A 20,955-nucleotide genomic window follows, 5' to 3' on the forward strand; every position below is an offset into this window, starting at 1 on the left:
AGCTCTTGTAATCAACCAAGAGGGTGGCTGAAACTTGTAATTTTTTGGATGCCTCTGGGGCTTCCCTGGTTAACAACTCATGAGGAGGTATCTCCCACTCAGTATTGAGGCTTTTGTTTAATAGACTATTGCTTCAAGTAGGCAAGATATTCATGACTGCAAAATACTGGCATGACTTCGGGGTAAGCAACCACTCTTTGATGAGATTTAGGCCATTCCAAAGAAGGGAAGCCATGCCTAGCACTGTTAACCCAGTCAAAACTCATGGTTGGGGAGGTCACAGGCCTCAGACCAGAACTTAAGATTGTTGTTTAGCTAATAGACAGAGCATAGAACTGGCTACTAAATATGAGTCTGTACTCATAGACAAATGCTACTCTCAGCCTTAATCAGAGAAGCCCCTCTATGGAGTGGATTTAAGTGATGAAGAGGTTCTTGTTTCTTTCTTTCTTTCTTCTTCTTCTTTTTTTTAAAGATTTATTTGTGGGTCTGGAGAGATGGCTCAGAGTTTAAGATCACCGGCTGCTCTTCCAGAGGTCCCAAGTTCAATTCCCAGCACCCACATGGTGGCTCACTACCATCTGTAATGAGATCTGGCACCCTCTCCTGTATACATAATAAATAAATAAATCTTCTTAAAAAAGATTTATTTGTTCATTATGTATATAGTGTTTTGTTTGCATGTATCCCTGCAGGCCAGAAGAGGGTGCCAGATCTCATTACAGATAGTTGTGAGCCACCATGTGGGTGGTGGGAATTGAACTCAGGACCTCTGGAAGAACAGCAAGTGTTCTTAACCTCTGAGCCATCTCTCCAGCCTGCTCTTGTTTGTTTAAGGTGCTGATGATAAGTAAGCTACAGGTGAATGCTCAACCCTGGACAAGGCATTTATCCTACGTGATACTGAGAATGGCTAGAGAGAGCGTTTCTTGTGTAGTCCTGGCTGCCCTGGAACTCGCTCTGTAGAACATGTTAGTCTTGAACTCAGAGGTTCACCTGCCTCTGCCTCCCAAGTGCCTGAATTAAAGGTGCATGCCACTGTGCCTGGCTAATCTTCCAGTGTTTCTGTGCAGTCTCCTCTGGGTAATGTAGTTCAGACAGCATGTACCACGGAGACCCGGACAGTTGTAAAACTGGAACGTGGAGAAGCGGTGTGCAAGAAATTAACGAGACTCCAGCGGGCAGTGTCGTGGTTACAGAAGCGCCAGGGTTCCCGTTTCCCAGAGCAGCTGCTGCCCATGTCTTTCCTTCCTAAGAGCATCCTCCGTGTCACAGCAAGATGGTTTCCAAAGCTGAATCCCGTTGTTCATCCCCAAGTTTCTTTTCGCACAATAGAAAAATTATTCCTGACGACTTCACACTGGTGTGTAAAAACAAGAAGCGTCGCCGAGCGTGGTGGCACATGCCTTTAATCCCAGGACTCCAGAGCCAGAGACTGGCAGATTTCCGTGAGTTCAAGGCCAGCCTGGTCTACAAAGCAAAGAGCCAGAGTTGTTACACAGAGAAACCCTGTCTTAAAGAAAGGAAGGAAGGAAGGAAGGAAGGAAGGAAGGAAGGAAGGAAGGAACAAAGAAACAAAAAAAGTAATCTAAAATCCCATGGTGAAGGAATCCTTGATTCCAAATACGTCATTTTTGTCTTCTATGGTCACCATTCCTGTATATAGTGGAATGGACCTAAATATTTAGTACCATTTCACACAAGGCAAAGGTCTGAAATGCAAAAGTCAACATTGCCCTATCTCATGCATTTCTGAACATCAAACAAAACAACAAGGTCTCAGTATGTAGCTCTGCCTGGCCTGGAACACACTGTGGCAGGTTGGTTTCTAAAAACACAAACCTCTGCCTGCCTCTGCCTGCGGTTCTGAAATTTAGAAGAGTTCCAGCGAGCTTGACGTTGTAGCTCACCACCTACTATTTCTAACTCACACCCAGCTTACCTCAGGTAGAAAATATTGGGGCGTCTATAAGTACAATATTCTCTACATCTGTCCCATGAAGTCCATGGAAACTGAGTCTCCATCTGGGCACTTGTGTCCACAGCTGACATTTGATGCTATTTGAACTACATTGCCCAGAAATCATTGCAAGAAGCTCAACCAATGAAAATCGGTAGTTCAGTGACGACAATGACCGTTGGGCGGGACTTTGGGCTTTACGTGAAAGAGAGTCTTTGTAACTTCCTGGACCCGTCAGTATGGTTCACAGAAAACTGGTTTCATCTGAGTTGGCCATGACAGGAAAACCGGAGCGTTAGAAGATTTGTCCTTTGTCACAGAGGCGGGTCTGAGGTTTGTAACGACACGTGTGACCTGATCCAGGATTGGAGTAGGGCTAAGCCATGTCCCAGGGCCCCACCATCCTGTGGAGCCCGATGGTGATCGTGGAGGCTGCGGGTGGAGCCCTGCCTCAGGTGAGTGCCTCGAGATCGCCCGCCTACCTGAATTCTAGAGCTTTGAGATCTAGGTCAGGAACCGACCGGGCAGGCCCGGTGTCCCCGACTGTAGCACGCTGGTGGACGAGATTATGGTTTTGACATCTAAGTGCTAGAGAGAGATCCCCTCTGACTCACAACGTCTGGTAGACCATTCATCGAAAGGCTTGCAGGCCCTCATGAGCTCAAAGACAGAAGCCCTGGAGTGACCCCTGCTGGCATTAGATGGGGGGAAAGGGCGCACTGCGCCTAGCAGCTTTTATTTATGGAGATGCTGGTGGCCACGGAAGATCTGAACAGAGGAGACACTTGATCTAGTCAGAGTTTTCCAAACCTTCCCGGGGAATATTGGGCATGGATGAGGCGATGTGGATGGAGGGATGGAGACAGAGAACTTGAATCTTTGGGTGATATCCTGTGGACTAATGCAGGAGTTGGGGTTGTAGACCACAGAAATGGAAAGTAGTCTTCAGACATCTGATAGAACCCCCCTTCCCTGTGGAGACAGTAGTACTGGTGGTCCTGGAACTAGCTGTGTAGACCAGGATGGCCTCAAAATCACAAAGATCCCCCAGAGTGATTGGATTAAACGTGTGGCCTCCCACCTCCAGCCTCTCTGATAGATTTAAAAGAAGTACTTTCTTTTCCTTTCCTTTTTTTTTTTTTTTTTTTTTTTTTTACATGAAAACATTCATCATTTGAATAAAGTCTGTGTTAACTATCACTGTCTTCCCCTCTTGAACTTACCGTGTAACTCTGACTGGCCTACGTAACTAAGCTGGCCTCAGACACAGAGATCTGCTTCCCTTTCATTCCATGTGTTGCAATTAAAGGGGTGCATCACTATGCCTGGCTGATACTGTCCCCCTACACACAAAAGGCTTTCTCTGTAGGATTAAAGGCATGGGCCACCCACCACCACCTAGCCCCTAAATTCTTACTTAAATGTATGTAGATAAAACCATACATTCTGAAATAATTGTTTAAGTGTTTGTGAAACTCTTGACACAAGTATTAGTCATATGCCCAGGAAAAGCCTGTACTGAGTACTTGTCACGTAGGACTGCATTTGATGCAATGATTTTCCTTTTCAGCTAGGACTGTGTGGTGGTTTGGATGGGAATGCCTCCCATAGGCTCATGTATTTGAATGCTTAGTCACCAGGGAGTGGCACTGTTTGAGAAAGATTAGGAGGTGTGGCCTGGTTGGAAGAAGTGTGTAGCTGGGAAAATTTGCCGATGTCCTCTCTGCCTCTCTGTCTCTCCTTCTCTCTGTCTCTGTCTCTGTCTCTCTCTCTCTGCCTGCTGCCTCTATATCAGTATGTAAAGCTCTCAGCTACTGCCCTAGCCCCATGCCTCTCTGGTTCCAACCCTGATAATAATGGACTAACCCTATGGAACTATAAGCAAGCGCCACTTAAATACATTTATAAGAGTTGCCTAGGTCATGGTGTCTTGTCACAGCAATAGAACCATAAATAGAACAAGCTGCCATTCTCATCCTCAGAGAACAAACTGAGGAGATTGATTCCTTGACCAAGGTCACCCAATAAGAGATACCATTAGGGATGAAGCACATGGGGGCAGTTGGGTGTACCTGACTACAGGTATGTGAGGGAACTTGGATGGACCTTTGGGATACCAACACCTTGTTTGTTACTCACAACACCTAGTTTATTATTCACAACACCTCGTTTGTGCCTTGTTTTTCTACAGGTTTCCCATTACTCAGTGAAACCTGCCAACCAGGAAGAGGTAAGTGGAGGGTGCCCAGGAAACACACTCCTCAGTCTTCACATAAGAGACCTCTGTGATTGTGATGTGCTGGGACTCTTTGCTTAGCATTCTCTCCTTCCGTTGGATGTCCTGGCAGGTGCTCAGAATGTAAGGTCCCCATGTCCACAGCAGGGAATACATGGCCAGGTTTCCATTTATGACAACCATTGTCTTAAGTTTCCAAGGTCTGAAAGTTCCAGTGATGAGCATTAGGGGATGCCTGGAAGTGAGATGGGTTGGGAAAGCAGAGAAATCCTCAGGTGTGCATGAGATCCGCTGGGTTTAGTGGAAGGTAGTAGCTGAGGGCTGTGCTTGCATACTGAGTTGGAAATGAAAGTTCAGTGTGAAGACAGATGTGTGTGCTGTGAGAGTATGTATAGATGGCTTCTTGGTCTTCCTGCGTGGGACATAGTGGATACGAGTGACCCAAATATGGTCTGTGAGGCAGATGATTGAGAGGAGCCCATGTGAATTGTCTGATAGAGAAGAGGGCCTTTCCATGGCATCTTTTAAGCTTGGATTGACTCCAGCTGTGGTGGTTTCAATGCCCATGCCCCACATAGGCTCATAGACTTGAATACTTGTTCCCCATGGGTGGAAGAGTCTGGGGAGGATTAGGAGGTGTGGCCTTGCTGGAGGAGGTGTGTCACTGGGGGTGGGCTTGTAGGTTTCAAAAGCCCATGCCATTCCCAGCTAACTCTCTCTGGTACCTGAGGTTCAGGATGTAAGCTCTCAGCTGCTGCTCCAGTGCCGTGATGCCTGCTGCCATGGGGGTCATGGACTCACTCTCTGAATTGTGAGCCCCCAGTGAACTCTTTGTTCTGTCAATTGCCTTGGTCATGGTGTCTCTTCACAGTAGTAGGAAAGTGACTGAGACACCCCCTGTCCACCTGCCCGTTCTTGCTGAGTGCTGACCAGAGTACTCGGTGGGCCTTGAGGGCAGACTGGATGTCCTAGCTTCAGAGCCTGGTAGCCTCTGAGGTAGGAAGCTAAGTGAGAATGGCTGTCTTGAGGATGGAAACAGTCCCAGACAAGGAGACTTCACACTAACTCCACGTTGCCCTTTGTGGCAGGGTTGTGTGTCCTTTGAGGATGTGGCTGTGTACTTCTCCTGGGAGGAATGGAAACTGCTAAGTGACTCCCAAAGGCTCCTGTACCAGACTGTGATGACCGAGATCTTCGCACTTGTGTCCTCGCTGAGTAAGCCCTTCCCCCCATCCTGTTAGAACGTGTCTGTATTGGCTTGGTATTTTGTTTTTGTTTTTTTTTTTATCTACAGAGAGACATATCTTTCTCACAGCTGGCCTGTGAACACTTAGTTTCCGCCCCCCCCCCCCCCACTGTCCTGTAGTTGAAAATACAGGTTATAGGGTTGGGGATTTAGCTCAGTGGTAGAGCGCTTGCCTAGCAAGCGCAAGACCCTGGGAAGAAAGAAAGAAAGAAAGAAAGAAAGAAAGAAAGAAAGAAAGAAAGAAAGAAAGAAGGAAGGAAGGAAGGAAGGAAGGAAGGAAGGAAGGAAGGAAGAAAGAAAGAAAGAAAGAAAGAAAGAAAGAAAGAAAGAAAGAAAGAAAGAAAATACAGGTTATAGACACAGGCTTGTTACACAATACCTTTTCTCCCTTATGAACAGTAATGGCAAACAGAAATCATTTTGAGGTGACAAAATTTGTATGGTGGGGTTACGCAAGGGCTACTGGAGCTCACTGTATTGACCAAGCTGGCTGGAACTCAGAGATCCTCCTGCCTCTGCCTTCCATGTGCGGGAGTTAGTAGTTGGCAACACTAGGAGGTTGGGAGTCTCAACAGCGCTCAGTCTTCCCTGAGCTGATGACACGGCAAATACATAGCATCTCTGTAACCCAGATACTTCTCTCTTCTTCTAGGTGACATGCCTTGTGTCTGCAGGTGGCAGGAATTATGGCACTGGTGGGCTCATTATTTGATGTTTTTCTTACGAGGATTGTTCTCATTAGGCTTCTTTCCTTTGCATTATTATGGATTGATCAGTCTGTCCTTGTATGGAATGCTCACTTCTTTTATCATTTTCCTTTAGGACTTGAACTTTCTGGGATCAATGATACAACTCAGATGGAGTCTTGCGGAGATCTCTCTGTGCCTGCGCTGAGATTCATGACTCCATGTTTATGGACAGGTACTCAGAGTGTGGAGATTGCTGATGAATGCACCTATTGTTTCTGAACCAGCACTGTCCCCATGTATCAGTTTCAGATGATTTGCCCATTGCTTTGCCACACTGTGAAACTCAGGCTTTCCTTGATGGTGTTAGTGTGCATTATTCCTAGGTCTGTCCTTGAGTGCAGGTTCCTCAGTTACCATGTCTTAGGGGCCTAGACAGCCTTCTGCACTGTGTCCTGCATCTCCAACACCTGAGGCTTGTAGAAAGCTATTGCTGAGGACAGTGTTAGGGTTCACAGTGCTTCTCCCTGTGATTCACTCCATGCTTGTGTTCTTACTGTCCCTAAGGTCCCTAGGTCCTATGATATTGACACATTCAGCATGACAATGGGTCCTTACCACCCTGAACTGGTCCCCTTGTTCTGTAAGAAATCTCAGAACACTGTTAGTAATATGTGCTGTCTGTCCTTTGACTTTGACAGTCTCCATGCCATTCATCAGTATTTGTCTCTGTTCAGGTTGTTGGATCAAAGTGGAGAGTGAAACGTCCCCCTTTGAGCAGAGTCTTTCCACAGAAGGAGATCTTAGTTCAGCCATGCTCCAACAGCAAATGCTGACTTCTACTGAGACACCCTTGCTAAGTGCAGACAATGCTATGATCATCCAGACTTCTCCAGGCCTTCTTGGGCATCAGGTGACTTCCAGTGGTGGGGAGGCACCCAAGAGCACTGAGAGTGGTGAGGCCATTCACACTGAGAAGAAAAACTGCAAATGCACGTACTGTGGCAAAGTCTTTACTAGTATATCCCACCTTAATCGGCACTGGAAGATACACACGGGAGAAAAGCCTTTTCAGTGCAGCGAATGTGGGAAATCCTTCAGCCAAAAAGCCTTTCTCATTAAGCATTTCAGAATGCACACTGGAGAAAAACCTTATAGGTGCGGAGAATGTGGCAAAGCCTTCAAGCATAATATCTCCCTTATTTCCCATCAGGGACTTCACACAGGAGAAATGCCATTTAAGTGCAGTGAATGTGGGAAATCCTACAGGAGCAGGGAAGGCCTTAAAGTTCATTATCGATTTCACACTGGAGAAATGCCTTTTGAGTGCAGCGAATGTGGGAAATCATACAGAAGCAGGGAAGGCCTTTTGAATCATTTCTACAGTCACACTGCAGAGAAGCCTTTCAGTTGCAGTGAATGTGGGGAGTATTTCACCCAAAACTCTGACCTCATTGAACACCTAACAGTCCATGGCAAGCCTTTTAAGTGCAATGAGTGTGGAAGAGTCTTTAATTCAAGTTATAACTTTGTCAGACACATGAAAGTTCACATTGTAGCAAAGCAGTATGCGTGCAGGGAGTGTGACAAAGTGTATTGCAGTAGCTCCAGCCTGTATAAACACCGAAAGATTCACACTCGATAAATGTCTAAGGAAGGCAGTGAAGGTAAGAAGTCCTTGATCATCTAAATGAACACCTGACATCTCAGTGGAACAAAAGAAGTATTGAGTGCTTCAGAGCAGATGTCAGCATCATTCACATACACACCTCCCACCCATAAAAGTGGAGAGGTCGCTGGACTAGGATGTGTCATGAAGCCATGGATACGGGGATCCAGGTTTGAAGCCTCTGAACAAAGGTGTTTTCTGAAAACATCACATCCCACATAAGTTTCTGAGTGCAGAGATGGTAGGGAACAGCTTCAGCCACTGGCCGACCTTCAGCTTTAGGACTGAACCTGACCTCTAAAGAGAAGTTCTGAGAGTGGCCTTTGTATAAGATACATCCATGGAAACTTCCTCCTCTGCTAGATCTCTTCCCAAGAAGTCGACACCAGGGCACTGAGAGGGAAGGAACACTGTGCTTGACTGACCAAGTGTGGAGTGGAGTTTCCATGGGACTGAATCTGGTTGGGGGAGGAACAGAGTGGCCTTGGATTTTAATGAGACATGACTTCTCCTTTTACTGAGTGTTGCAGTGCCCTGAATAAATGTTTGGTTTTACCCCTCTGTCGTCTTTCCTGACTGATTGCAGAGGTTTTCCTCTGTGCTCCTGAGTTTCAGCAGACTTTTTTTGGTTGTTAGAGTCTTTTTTTTTTTTTTTTTTTTTTTTTTGGCTTTTTGAGACAGGGTTTCTCTGTAGCTTTGGAGCCTGTCCTGGACTAGCTCTGTAGACCAGGCTGGCCTCGAACTCACAGAGATCTGCCTGCCTCTGCCTCCTGAGTGCTGGGATTACAGGCGTGCGCCACCACCGCCCGGCGTCTTTTTTTTTTTTTTTTTTTTTTTTTGTATGAGTGTTCGGTTCATATATGTATGTCCACCAAATACATATGTTTATGTATGTATACAACATGTGTGTCTGGTGCTGACAAAGGTCAGAAGAGAGCATATCCTCTCCCCAGAAATAGACTGAAAGAGCAACATGTGCTTATAACCACTGAGTTTCCCTGATTTTCACTAGTTTTGATAGAGAGCAGCTCCATAATGTGTCTCATGATCTCATGAGATGTCTCATGTGGATATGAAGTCCAAATGTTTTTATTTATGTGTTTGCTTGTGTGTATGTGTGTGTACTGAATGCATATGTGGTACCTGAGGAAGAAAGTCATGGGATCCCCTGGAAGTGGCTGCAGGAATATATCATAAGACCTCAGCTGGTTATAGCAAAGTCATTACCTGGAGGGATCAGGGAATTCCTCCAGAGGAAGCCAAATTCCAAGGAGTTTTTGGTGTTACTTGGCTTGTTATATATCAGCTGTCTTCTGTTATGGAAATCATGTGTGCCTTCATAGTTTTCCCAATTGACTTTTCCCTAAGAAGGGCTAACAGTGTGGACTGATCACTCTCTGGACATACACATTCCAGGAATTTGGAGAACAGCCTCTGAAAAGGCTTTCTCTGGAATCAGATATCTCCCTTAGCCACTTTTTGTTTGTTTGTTGTTTGTTTTGATTTGTTTTGTTTTGTTTTTCGAGACAGGGTTCCTCTGTGTAGCTTTGGTGCCTGTCCTGGAACTCACTTGGTAGCCCAGGCTGGCCTCGAACTCACAGAGATCCGCCTGGTTCTGCCTCCCAAGTGCTGGGATTAAAGGCGTGTGCTACCACCACCACCACTGCCCCACCCTGATCTACTTCCTGCTGAGACGTACTTTCCACCCAGGTGTGATCAGTACATCCTGTGCAGTTGGGGCAACCAACCTAGCTTCCAGGAGTGAAAACATGTGGCTGTTGTCTTACATAAACAACAGCCCACAGCACTCCAGGAAGTTATTGGCCTTTGGGCAAGTGAGACTTATAGGTTAGAGGCATTTTTGTTTTATAGATTTCTTAAGCACAGTAATTTAAACTTAAAGCCTAACTTTTGTCCTCATACACACTTAGCTGTTTTCAGTTCTCAACCCTGCCTTACCTTGATCTGTCAAGGCAGCAGAAATGCCTAAATCTTGACAGAGTGAGGACATTGTGCTGCGGTATATACCTTTAATCCCAGCATTGTAAAGGCAGAAATAGGCAGATCTCTTTGAGTTTGAGGCCTGGTGTACATACTAAGTTCCAGGACAGTCAGGACTGTGTAGAGAGACCCTGTCTCAAAACAAATAAACAAACAAACACATAAATATAAAAGACTTGAATCAAATGCCAAATGTTTTCAAGCCAATGCTAAGATCTCAATAATCTTTTATCAATTGTGTTTTAGTTGCCCATTTATGTATGGATATTGACCCAGTACTGTGTTAACAAGTACTTGCCAGAAAATTGAGAGTGAATAAACACAGGCTGACCCTGAGAAGTGAGCTCTGAGGGGTACACTCCCAAGGATGGAACTCTGCTGAGGGTCTCTCCATAGGGACAGGGGATCATTTCTCTGTGTAAGGCTGGGGAGGTGAGGCACAAATAGGTGGTTCTCACTGCATGACTTTCCTTTTCTCCTCAAGGAATGGCCATGAAGGCTTGCTGAGCCAAATCCATACCACCAACAGCCATGTCTCAACCACAGCCCAGAACCTTACACTTTAGAAACTTGAATGCTTTATCTACCATTCAGAACAACTGACCATTCATCTCCACCCCTGTGGAGGAAGTGCCACCTCCCAGGCCCTTCTCACCCTTCTGTTCCTTCATAGCCCTATAGAAACAAAAGTATCAGGGCTTAGAGAGATGGCTCAGTTAGGAGCACTGGCTGCTCTTCCAGAGAACCCTGGTTCAATTCCCAGCAACCACATGGCAGTTCACAACTGTCTGTAACTTCAGTTCCTGGGGACTTAACATCCATGGCAAAACACTAATGTACATGGAATAAAAATAAATATTTTTTAAAAAGAGAGTAAAAGTGTCAACATTTTCTTTCAGTCCAAGGCCAGGCTTTGTGTTGGCCCTGATTCCATTGACCACCCTTTAGTGGTGGTTCAATCCTCAATTTAAACCATTACTTGAGTAATTGCAATTTCCTCTTCTGGGCTCTTAAACATACTAAATAAACAAACAAATAATGGAAGCCAGGCATGGTGGTACACACCTCTGGGTTCTTAGATTTTTTTCTTAATGATTTGCTTGTTTTATTTTTATTTTTTTGTTTTATGTGTGTATCAGTGTTCTGCCTGCATATATGTCTGTGTGAGGGTGTGAGATCGCCTGGAGGCAGAGTTACAGGCAATTATAAACTGCTATGTGAGTGCTGGGAATTGAATCCAGGTCCTCTGGAAGAGCAGCCAGTTTTTGTAACCTCCAGTCCCCTCTTAGGACAGATAGATTAGAAAGATAGATGATAGATAGATAGATAGATAGATAGATAGATAGATAGATAGATAGCATTTGGGAGACAAGCAGGCAGAGCTCTGATTTCAAGTCTGTTCTACAGCAAGTGCCAGGACAGCCAGGGCTACAAAGTGAGACCCAGTCTCAAATAAATAACTGGGGATGGGGCTGCTACTGGAGAGATAGCAACATACATCAAAATGAAAAAAAAATGTAAAGAGAAAATTGCAAAGAAATTTCTTTTTAATATAAAATGGACTAGAAAGAAAGCTCAAAGCTAACTTCCCAGTGTTTGTAAGAAGAAAACAAAACAAACAAAAAACTTGAGCAGACAAGACAAACTATAATTCTCAGCAGCTGCCAGGAGAAAACTTAAGGGAAGCCATGTTTGTTGGGTGACATGTTCCAGTAATGGAGACTGTGAAGCAAGGACATGTACACAGTAGTTTCATGCTGGAAGAGATGTGCTTTGGAGAACCAATGCGGGGGGGAAAAAGGAGAAAAGATAATGTCAGAAAAAGCACAACCAGCCTTTGGCAAGTAGTGGGAAGACGAGGTACTTTTCAAAGTAGGAAGGAAGGCTATCAAGTGTCTGCATGGAGGGAGTCTATAGAGGACAGGTCCCTAAACTCAATGTCACCTCACCTTAGCATCTCTCCAGGGGACTCAGGTAGCTTGAGGTTGGAGAATTCCCTGTGAAAGAGGGTACGACCTCCTGTAGGGCAGGTGATCGACAAGCCCAGCTCGATCAGCTCTGAAAGGGACTTATTTATTTTATACCAAATCCAATTTAATCAGACTAGCCAGCTGACCGCCTCTCTCGGAGTCTGGATTCATTGAGCAGCCTCTCACTGCCTTTTGAGGTCGCTTTCACGGGGAAGGGTTAGGATTGATAGAAAACACCTGCTGAGATAATTGGCTGCACAGAAGAGTAGGGGACCCAGGGCTCAAGGCTACCTGGAGGGTAGCTAAGAGCAAGAATCCATCATGTGGAAGAGGTCATCAAGGTGTTTGCGAAGACACATTTCCCTAAGGCAAAGGGCAATCACAAGTTCTGGAGTTTAACGAGGCAAAGGGGGTGGCCATACAGTCATGGGGTCACAGTTCAGAGTAGATTGAGAAACATGGTTTGCAACATATATTAGGCTTAGGAAACAGAAACTTTTTCTTGCATGATATGGAGACTTAATAACAATGTATAACAATGTGGCTCCTTGACAACAGTGTGGCTCCTGTTTGGATTTTACACAGCAAGCGCCTTTAACCTCTGAGCAGTTTCTCTCTAGCATATGAATTAACTTTTAAAAGCAAGGCTGTGGTGGCCAATGCCTTTAATATCAGCACTCAGGAGGCAGAGGCAGGTGGATCTCTGTGAATTCAAGGCCAGCCTGGGCTACAGAGCAAGCTCTAGGGGAGGGACCAAAACTACACAGAGAAACCCTTTCTCAAAAAACCAAAAATAAATAAATAATTAGCTGGGAAGGCAGAGGCAGGAGGATCTCTGTGAGTTCCAGGACAACCTTGTCTCGAAAAAAACAAAACAAAACAAAATCAATTCTCCATCTAGACCTAGAGTTTAGGTTGTAGCCCCCACGTGCCTTAACGGGCCTCAATGCAGAGGAGAAATCCCCAGTCCTAAAGAGTGGCAAAGATGTACCTCTCCCTTCCAGGCTACCAGGATGAATCCCTATATGGGATCATGGCACTGTGTTCCAGTTTATGACCTACACCTTGGGACAATCAAGAAATCAGGTCAGGGATCAGTCAGAATTCACTGGATACAGGCATCCTGACATGCTCCTGCATTGGGATTCTTTTGGAGAGCAAGGCAGAAGAACTTGGCAGTCACTACAGAAGGCTTGAGCACGTCACTTGGAGTGGCTCAGACTTCCTCCTCTCCTGCCTCCCTGTCCTGGCCAATACAGGGTAAACCAGTTTGTACAGATCCGACCAACCCATCCAGGAACTTTGAAAGGGATCACCTGCAGGCAACACAAGGAAGTCTGATCCGAAACTATTTTTAGTTACCGAGACACCTTGGAGGCCTGCCATGGAGTGTGGTATATCCAGGGCTGGTATGTGGTGAAACTTTTTGTTGTTGTTGTTGTTTTGTTTTTGTTTTTGTTTTTTGAGACAGGGTTTCTCTGTAGCTTTGGAGTCTGTCCTGGACTAGCTCTGTAGACCAGGCTGGCCTCGAACTCACAGAGATCCACCTGCTTCTGCCTCCTGAGTGCTGAGATTACAGGCGTGCGCGAGCACCGCCCAGCGAAACTTTTTTTTTTTTAGCTCAGCCAATCAAATGGACATTTCCACAGTTGCGAAACGTGTTGGGCGGGCCTTTTAGCGTTGCCGGCAAAAGATTCTTTTCAAAGTTCCTAGTTGGGTTACCAGTTGCTCAGAAAACCGGTATCACATTGAGTAGTCCAGGGCAGGAAGTTGCCAAAGGAGAAGAGCCTTACCGGCTGGTACCATGGTGTGTCTGAAGTCTGTGGCACTCTTGTGTTGATCTGCTGCGTGCCTGGTTCAAAGATGCCTGAGTCCCTGTCCCCTGGTTGCCAGCAGAGTCTGATGGCGGCCGCTGAGCAAGGACCACAGCCCCAGGTAAGTGTCACGTGGTCCTGGACCTACCAGAATCCAAGAGCTGGGGAGAGAGCCCTGGAGTCTTGAGCCTGCGGGGCAGGGCAGGGCAAGGAATCCTAGATTGTGTGGTGTGCTGGCTCTAAGGTGGACTACTAGACTCTCCTTTCAGACCTGTGTACTAGGGAGTCCATCTGACCCTAATAAACATGGAGATGGAGTGTACCTCCCAAGGCTTGCAGGCAGGCTTGGGCTCAGGGCCACCTGGCAGCTGAGTTAGATTTGTGAAGGTGCTGGTGTCTACAGATTTGCAACCCGGAGACATTTGGATCTATTTCTCAAAGCTTCAACCCTCCTGCAGGAATCGGAATGTTGTGGGTGGAGACAAAGCAGAGACCTGCGCTGTCTGTAATCCTGTGCGCAAAAGTAGGGTGTGGACTATAGATAAAGGTGGAGAGGACAGATCGGATCTCTAGACGGATTTTAAAATGTGAGCTATTTATCTGGGCAGTGGTGGCGTAAGCCATTAATGCCAGCACCTGGGAGTCAGAGGCAGCCGGGTCTGAATTCGAGGCCAGCCTGGTCTACAAAGTGAGTTCCAGGACTGTTATACAGAAACCCCATGTTGAAAAGAAAACTAAAACAAAAAGCAAAACAACAACAACAACAACAACAAAATCTGAGCTATCAGGGCACCCTGCTGGGGCAAATGCAGCTGCGAAATTGAGATAAAAGGGTGAGTTGTTTGTTTCTAATTGGGAGTTTGTGCTGCAGCAATTTCACATATTGAGATCACTTCATCCTTGAGGATATTGAGAGTCTCAGAATGATAATGCCATATGGGAAGCTTAGCTCATTCGCTTCTGGAGTTCTGAGGGAAGTGTGTGAGGTGGGGATGAATAAGGGCGGTCCATGGATGCCAGAGCCAACACAGAGCCTGGGCTGATGTCTGGGAAGGAAAATATTAAGTGTCTTGTATCAGCCAGGTATGGTGATGCACATAAGCCTAGACCTCAGGAGGCAGAGGCAGGAGGCTCTCTGTGAGTTCCAGGCCAGCCAGGGCTATGGAGAGTGACAAAAAAGCAACAAACAGAAGTGTATCATAGAGTGGAGGATTCTAGACTGTGGAACTTAGCAGATCAAAAGGTATCCATTTCAACAGGATCTGGTCAAGATCCATAATCAAACAGTAGCAATTAAAACAGCATGACTGGATTGGGGAGCACAAAACTTTAATCTAATCACTCAGACCCCAGAGACAGGCTGATCTCTGTGAGTTCAAGGACAGCCATACAAAAGCATAATGAGACTCTATTGATGGATATATATATGTCTACAGATACACTCATATGTATATGTTATCATGGATATAACATTATTGTAAGCACCTAACATTGCTTAAAAGCATATTCAATGTTTGATTATGTGCTGAGTGTTGCATTTATTTTGTTTCATTTCAGACAAGGTCATACTCTGTAGCCCTGGCTGATCTAGAGCTCATTATGTGGACCAATTACAGCGAGCTTCTAGTTCACAGAATTCCACCTGTTTCAGCTTCTGGAGTGCTGTGATTAAAGGCTTGCTACCTTGCCTGGTGTAGTATTATTCTTCATTAAATATACATAAAAAAAAGCCACTCATTCTGTAAACCAGGCTGGCCTCAAATTCATACAGATTCACCTGCTTCTGCCTCCCAAGTGCTTAAATTAAAGGCTTGTGCTACCATATCTGGCTTTCTGCTAAAACACTTCCCAAAAGTAATCATGTGTGTACGAAATACATTTGCTGAGTACTTAACACATGAGACTGAGTGTGACATAGTAATAGTCATATAATGTTCATAAACACATGGGTATCAATTTTTTTTTGATATTTGATCTTACTATGTAGCCCAAGCTGTCCTTGAACTCACTAATCATTGTGGATAGCAGGCTGTCCTCAGACTCAAAGATAAGCCTGCCTACTCCTTTCTAGTGCTGGAATTATAGATGTGCACCTCTTCACCAGGCAACATGGTTACCATTCTTCTCCTTATGTACGTACCAGAAGACAAGACTGAGGATATTGTTTCCTTACCCAAGAGCATGCAGAAAGAGATTGCATTGAGGACAGGGCTTCAGGTGGCAGTTGGGTGTACCTTACTGTAGACATGAGGGCTTAAATGAATCTTGGGGATAGCAACACCATTGCTTGTTGCTCACAGCTTTGTTATTTCCCGGGTTCCTCTTGGTTCAGTGACACCCACCAATGAGGAAGGGGTAAGTAGAAAGTTGTGGTGATATATTGCTTGTAACCTAAGAAATAAAACCTTGCCTGAAGATCAGAGGACAGAGTTAGCCATAGAGGTCAGGCAGTGGTGGCATAGGCCTTTAATTCTAGCAGGCAGGAGGCAGAGGCAGAGAGAGATCTGTCTGGATCTCTGTGAATTCAAGGCCACATAGGGCTACACAAGATTAATCCAGTTTAAAAGAGAAACAGCCAGGCAGTGGTGGCACACACCTTTAACTCCAGCACTTGGGATCATACACCTTCAATCCCAGCACTAGGAAGGTTGAGACAGGAAGTGATATGGCTGGGCAGAGGAAAGAATGAATATAAGGTGGGAGGAGACAGGAACTCAGGTTTTTTCAGGCTCTTGCAGGCTGAGGAATTGGGGAGTTAAGAAGTGACTTGCTCTGCTTCTCTGATCTTTCAACTTTCACCCTGATATCTGGCTCTGAGTTTTTATTATAAGACCATTTAGGATTCGGGCAACAAACAGTGCCCCATGATGCACCCTGTTTTGTGCCCTCTTTAGTGGTCTCTGAGATTGACATGGCTTGGGACTCTGCTTGCTGCTCTCCTATTCTTCATGTACCTGCCAGGGAAGATGATTATTGAATATAAGGTCCCAGAGTCTGGAACAGGGATTATATGTAGAGGGTCTATCTTAAGAGTTTCTGTTGCTTTGACGAGGAACACCATGACAAAAAGCAAGCTGGGGAAGGAAGGATTTATGTCTTATATTTCCACAGCACTGTTCGTCAGGACAGGAACTCAAACAGGGGAGGGACCTGGAGGCAGGAGCTGCTGCAGAGGTCATGGAGGAGTGCTGAGTACTGGCTTACTTTCCATGGCTTGCTCAACCTGCTTTTTTACACAACCCAGGACCAGCAGCAGTCCAGGGGGTGCAACCACCTACAATGGGCTGGGTTCTCTCCCACCTATCACTTATTAAGAAAATGCATTACAGCTGGATCTTACAGTGTCATGTTCTCAATTGAGGTTTCCTCCTTCAGATATCTCTAATTTCTGTGTCAGGTTGACATAAGATTAGCCTGCAGTTTCCCACTTTCAGCAGAACTCTCTTAAAATCAGGGGCATTAAAATTCTAGTTATGACTCTGGGCATGGTGTGGATGCTTTTAATCTCAACATTCAGAAGGCAGAGGAAAACAGATCTCTTTGACTTTGAGGCCAACCTGGTCTATAGAGTGAGTTCCAGGACAGCCAGGGCTATCCTGTCTCAAAAAGCCACAAAAAAAAAAGAGCTGGGTGGTGGTAGCTCACGCATGTAATCCCAGCACTCGGGAGGCAGAGGCAGGTGGATCTCTGTGAGTTTGAGGCCAGCCTGGGCTACAGAGCTAGTCCAGGACAGACTCCAAAGCTACAGAGAAACCATGTCTCAAAAAACAAACAAACAAAAAGAAAGAATGAATGAAAGAAAAGAAAAAGACTCCAGTGACTACCATTATAGAAAGCCTGGACCTGAAAAAGAAAAAAAAGGCAAAAAGATATAAAGAATGCCTGGCCAGGCGGTGTTGGCGCATGCCTGTAATCCCAGCACTCAGGAGGCAGAGCCAGGTGGATCTCTGTGAGTTTGAGGCCAGCCTGAACTACCAAGTGAGCTCCAGGAAAGGTGCAAAGCTACACAGAGAAACCCTGTCTCAAAACACACACACACACACACACACACACACACACACACACACACACACACACACAAGAATGCCTGGAACTGAGATGGATTGAGAATGCTCAGAAATCCAGATGTGCATGGTCTTTGTTGGATTTAGTGAAAGACAGGAGGTATACATGGATCACAAACTAAGCACCTGGACTTGAATGCTGAATAGAATTGCAGGTAGAGTGAATAGTGAGGTGTGTGCTGAGAGTGTGCATAGATGGCCTCCAAGCCCACGTGCCTTGGCATAGTACAATGGCACAAATCTGGTCATATGTGGTAAGGTCATCTATCGGAGCCCATGTGGAACAAGGACCTTTTGATGTTATACTGTAAGAATAGATGGACTTCTGTCAAACTACCTGTTAGCTTAGACTGTTGACCACAGTGGCTAAAGGAACCTTGAGAGATTGGATTTCTCGGGCTTCAGAGCTTGGTGCCCTCAGAAGTACAAAGCTAAGGTGAATGAATGACCGTCTTAGAGATGGCTAGAGTGCCACAGAAGGAGGCATCATATGAACTCAGATATCCTCATTGTGGCAGGGCTGTGTGGCATTTAAGGACGTGGCTATCTACTTCTCAGAGGAAGAATGGACACTTCTTGATGACTCTCAGAGGTTCCTGTACCGCAGAGTAATGATGGAGACCTTCGTTATGATGACCTCATTGGGTAAGGGCATCCCATCTTGTCAGAACATGTCTTTGTTGGGCTTGACTTCTTTTCAGCAGAGGGATGTATTTTCCCAGAGCTACACCATGTTCAGTGAATCTTTTCCCACCATCCTGGAGTACAGGATACAGGTGACAATCCTGGGCTTGAAACATTTCCATCTTCTCTTGCTCTTGAGTACAGAAGGGTCCATAGGAAGCAATGTGGGATCAGGAGCCATATAGTGAACATAATAGAGGCCAACTTGATAGCTTTCATGGCCTGGTGACACTGTAAATACATGGCATTCCTATGACCCAGGTACTGCTTTCTTCCTTCAAGTGACATACATTGGGTGTGCTTGTTGCAGTAACCTGTGATCGTTGTTTGATGTGTTTTTCTTGCAAGCCACTTCTCCAAGGATCATTCTTACTAATTTCCTTTCCTATGGATTGTATGGTTTGCATCAATCTCTGTTCTTTCTAGTATGGAATGTTCACTTGTCCTATGTTTGACTTTAGGACTTGTACCTTCTGAGATCCGTGACATCACTCACCTGGAATCTTCAGGAGGTTCCTTCACCCATGCACTGAGACTCCACTCATTCCTGACTCCAGGTATGTGGACAGGTACTTGGAGGGTGGATGTTGCTTATGTACGCACTCAGGATGAGTTCATATGAAGTATCTTTCTACTGGTTCTGTTTTAGTGCCAAGGCAAAGGACAATGGCAGATTCCATCTCAGTTTTCCCCATTATTCTAAACCAAAGCTGTTCCTCATGGATCAGTTTGCAACACTGTGAAGCACAGGATTTCTTTGATTGCGCTGTTAGTGCACGGTATACCCTGAGCAGTCCTTGAATGTAGGTTCTTTGGTTATCATGTGTTACTGGCCTAGACAGACTTCTGCACTGTGTCCTGCATCTCCGGCAGCTGAGGCTTACAGAAAGCCATTTGCCGATGAGTATGGGATGGTCTGCACCTTTCCTCCTGCAGTTTGCTCCATACTTGTGTGCTTGCTGCCCCTAAGGCCCCTAGAAAACTACCATCCTGACATTTTCAGCATGGTAATGGGTCCTTACTACCCTGCACTATCCCCGTTGTTTTGTGAAGAATGTCACATCACTGTTAACAATATATGTTGTCCATCACTCTGCAGTCTCTATCCATTCATCAGTATTTCTCTATGTTCAGGGTGCTGGAACAGAGAGGGCGAGACATCACCCGTTGAGCAGAGTACTTCTGCAGAGCACGGGATTAACGCAGCCTTGCCTGAACAGCAGAAGCTGACATGTGGTGATGAACCCCTACAAAGAGAACAGATCAGAATCCCAGCCGTGAAGACCAACAGAAGTGACCCATCAGAGAAGATTTCACAAAGTACAAACGATGTGATGGACTTCCAGGACTCCTCAAATCTTGAGTCTCAGGTGACCCCCTGTGCCAGGCAGCCACACAGAAGCTCTGAGACTACAGAGTCCATTCACACCAAGAAAAGAAACTACAAATGCAGTGAGTGTGGCAAAACCTTTAGTTACAAGTTCCGGCTTATTCGACACCAGAAAATACACACTGGAGAAAGGCCTTTTAAGTGCAATCAGTGTGGGAAGTCCTTCCGCCAAAATGCCCATCTCGTTGTACACTTGAGGACTCACACTGGAGAAAAGCGTTTTCAATGCACCAAGTGCAGAAGAGCTTTTAATTATAAAAGCTCTCTCATTCATCATCTGAATGCTCACAATGGAAAAATGCCTTATAAGTGCAGTCAATGTGGGAAATTATATAGGAACAAATCCAGCTTAATATGTCATTATCGACTTCATACTGGAGAAAAGCCCTTTGTGTGCAGCAAATGTGGGGAGTCATATAGGAACAGAATCAGCCTTGTAAGTCATTATCGACTTCATACTGGTGAAAAGCCCTATAAGTGCGATAAATGTGGAAAGTCATTTAAGGAAAAATCCAGCCTTTTTTATCATGGCCGAGTGCACAATGGCGAAAGGCCTTTCCAGTGCAGTGAATGTGGAAAGTGTTTTATCCAAAATTGTCACCTTGTGAAACACCAGAGAGTTCATAACACATCTTTTGTGTGCAATGAGTGTGGGAATGCCTTTACTTCAGGCTTCAGCCTCCTTAGACATAAGAGAGTTCACACGGCAACAAAGCAATATGAGTGCAAGGAGTGTGACAAAGTGTACTGCTATAGTTCTGGCCTCTATAAACATCGCAAGGTTCACAGTAGGTGAATGGGAGCCATGAATGCAGGATGTCCTTTAGTCATCTAATTGAAAATTCACTGGAAAAAACTTAAAAGGCTTCAAACATGGAGGACCTTCTCCCAGACCAGCATTTGGTGGACTCCTTTTCAGAGCAGCCTCTTGCTGGGAATTAAGAGACCCGCAACTGGACAGTGTGCAGATAGTGAGAGACTTTGGATCACTAAGTCCTAAATAGGATGTCTTCTTCAAACCCCTCCCCTCACGGGATATCTGTGGAAGGGGAGGTATGAGCCAGAGGGAGTGGATGGCTCCTAGGAAAGTCTGCTCACAACAGGACTGATATATAGACCCACAGACACCGTGGCAGCATGCACAAGACAGGTTCAAACCAGACAAAATCTTAGATCTGAAAAGGGGAAATGCACACAAAACCCCATTTCTAACCAAGAAGCAAGTGATAACCTGC

At 45.5% G+C, this 20,955-nt stretch overlaps 2 protein-coding genes across 3 annotated transcripts; both read left to right on the forward strand.

Annotated features, from left to right (window-relative positions):
* The first annotated feature begins 1,602 nt into the window (after positions 1-1,602).
* Positions 1,603-8,358, forward strand: LOC118575785 (gastrula zinc finger protein XlCGF8.2DB-like). Of its 2 annotated transcripts, XM_036176192.1 has the most exons (5): positions 1,603-2,415; positions 4,152-4,190; positions 5,285-5,411; positions 6,265-6,363; positions 6,866-8,358. In XM_036176192.1, the coding sequence occupies exons 1-5, from the start codon at positions 2,344-2,346 to the stop codon at positions 7,771-7,773; spliced, it is 1,245 nt and encodes a 414-aa protein (XP_036032085.1). In that variant the 5' UTR covers positions 1,603-2,343; the 3' UTR covers positions 7,774-8,358. The 2 variants fall into 2 exon arrangements, with proteins under 2 accessions (XP_036032085.1, XP_036032086.1); XM_036176193.1 differs by lacking the exons at positions 1,603-2,415; positions 4,152-4,190 and having other exon boundaries at positions 5,352-5,411; positions 6,095-6,363.
* Positions 8,359-13,631: 5,273 nt separating this feature from the next.
* On the forward strand, positions 13,632-20,516 carry LOC118575776 (zinc finger protein 773-like). Its single transcript, XM_036176180.1, has 4 exons — positions 13,632-13,703; positions 18,165-18,291; positions 18,792-18,887; positions 19,465-20,516. The coding sequence occupies exons 1-4, from the start codon at positions 13,632-13,634 to the stop codon at positions 20,514-20,516; spliced, it is 1,347 nt and encodes a 448-aa protein (XP_036032073.1).
* The last annotated feature ends 439 nt before the right edge of the window (positions 20,517-20,955 follow it).

The sequence above is a fragment of the Onychomys torridus genome, unplaced genomic scaffold, assembly GCF_903995425.1.
Source record: "Onychomys torridus unplaced genomic scaffold, mOncTor1.1, whole genome shotgun sequence".
Classification (NCBI taxonomy): Eukaryota; Metazoa; Chordata; class Mammalia; order Rodentia; family Cricetidae; genus Onychomys; species Onychomys torridus.

Bases quoted from the DNA above. Each gene is read 5' to 3' on its own strand.
- LOC118575785 (XM_036176192.1), top strand. From the start codon at position 2,344: ATGTCCCAGGGCCCCACCATCCTGTGGAGCCCGATGGTGATCGTGGAG. The intron at 2,416-4,151 runs GTGAGTGCCTCG...GTTTTTCTACAG, and splicing joins CGGGTGGAGCCCTGCCTCAG to GTTTCCCATTACTCAGTGAA. The intron at 6,364-6,865 runs GTACTCAGAGTG...GTCTCTGTTCAG, and splicing joins GACTCCATGTTTATGGACAG to GTTGTTGGATCAAAGTGGAG.
- LOC118575776 (XM_036176180.1), top strand. From the start codon at position 13,632: ATGCCTGAGTCCCTGTCCCCTGGTTGCCAGCAGAGTCTGATGGCGGCC. The intron at 18,292-18,791 runs GTAAGGGCATCC...GTTTGACTTTAG, and splicing joins CGTTATGATGACCTCATTGG to GACTTGTACCTTCTGAGATC. The intron at 18,888-19,464 runs GTATGTGGACAG...CTCTATGTTCAG, and splicing joins CCACTCATTCCTGACTCCAG to GGTGCTGGAACAGAGAGGGC.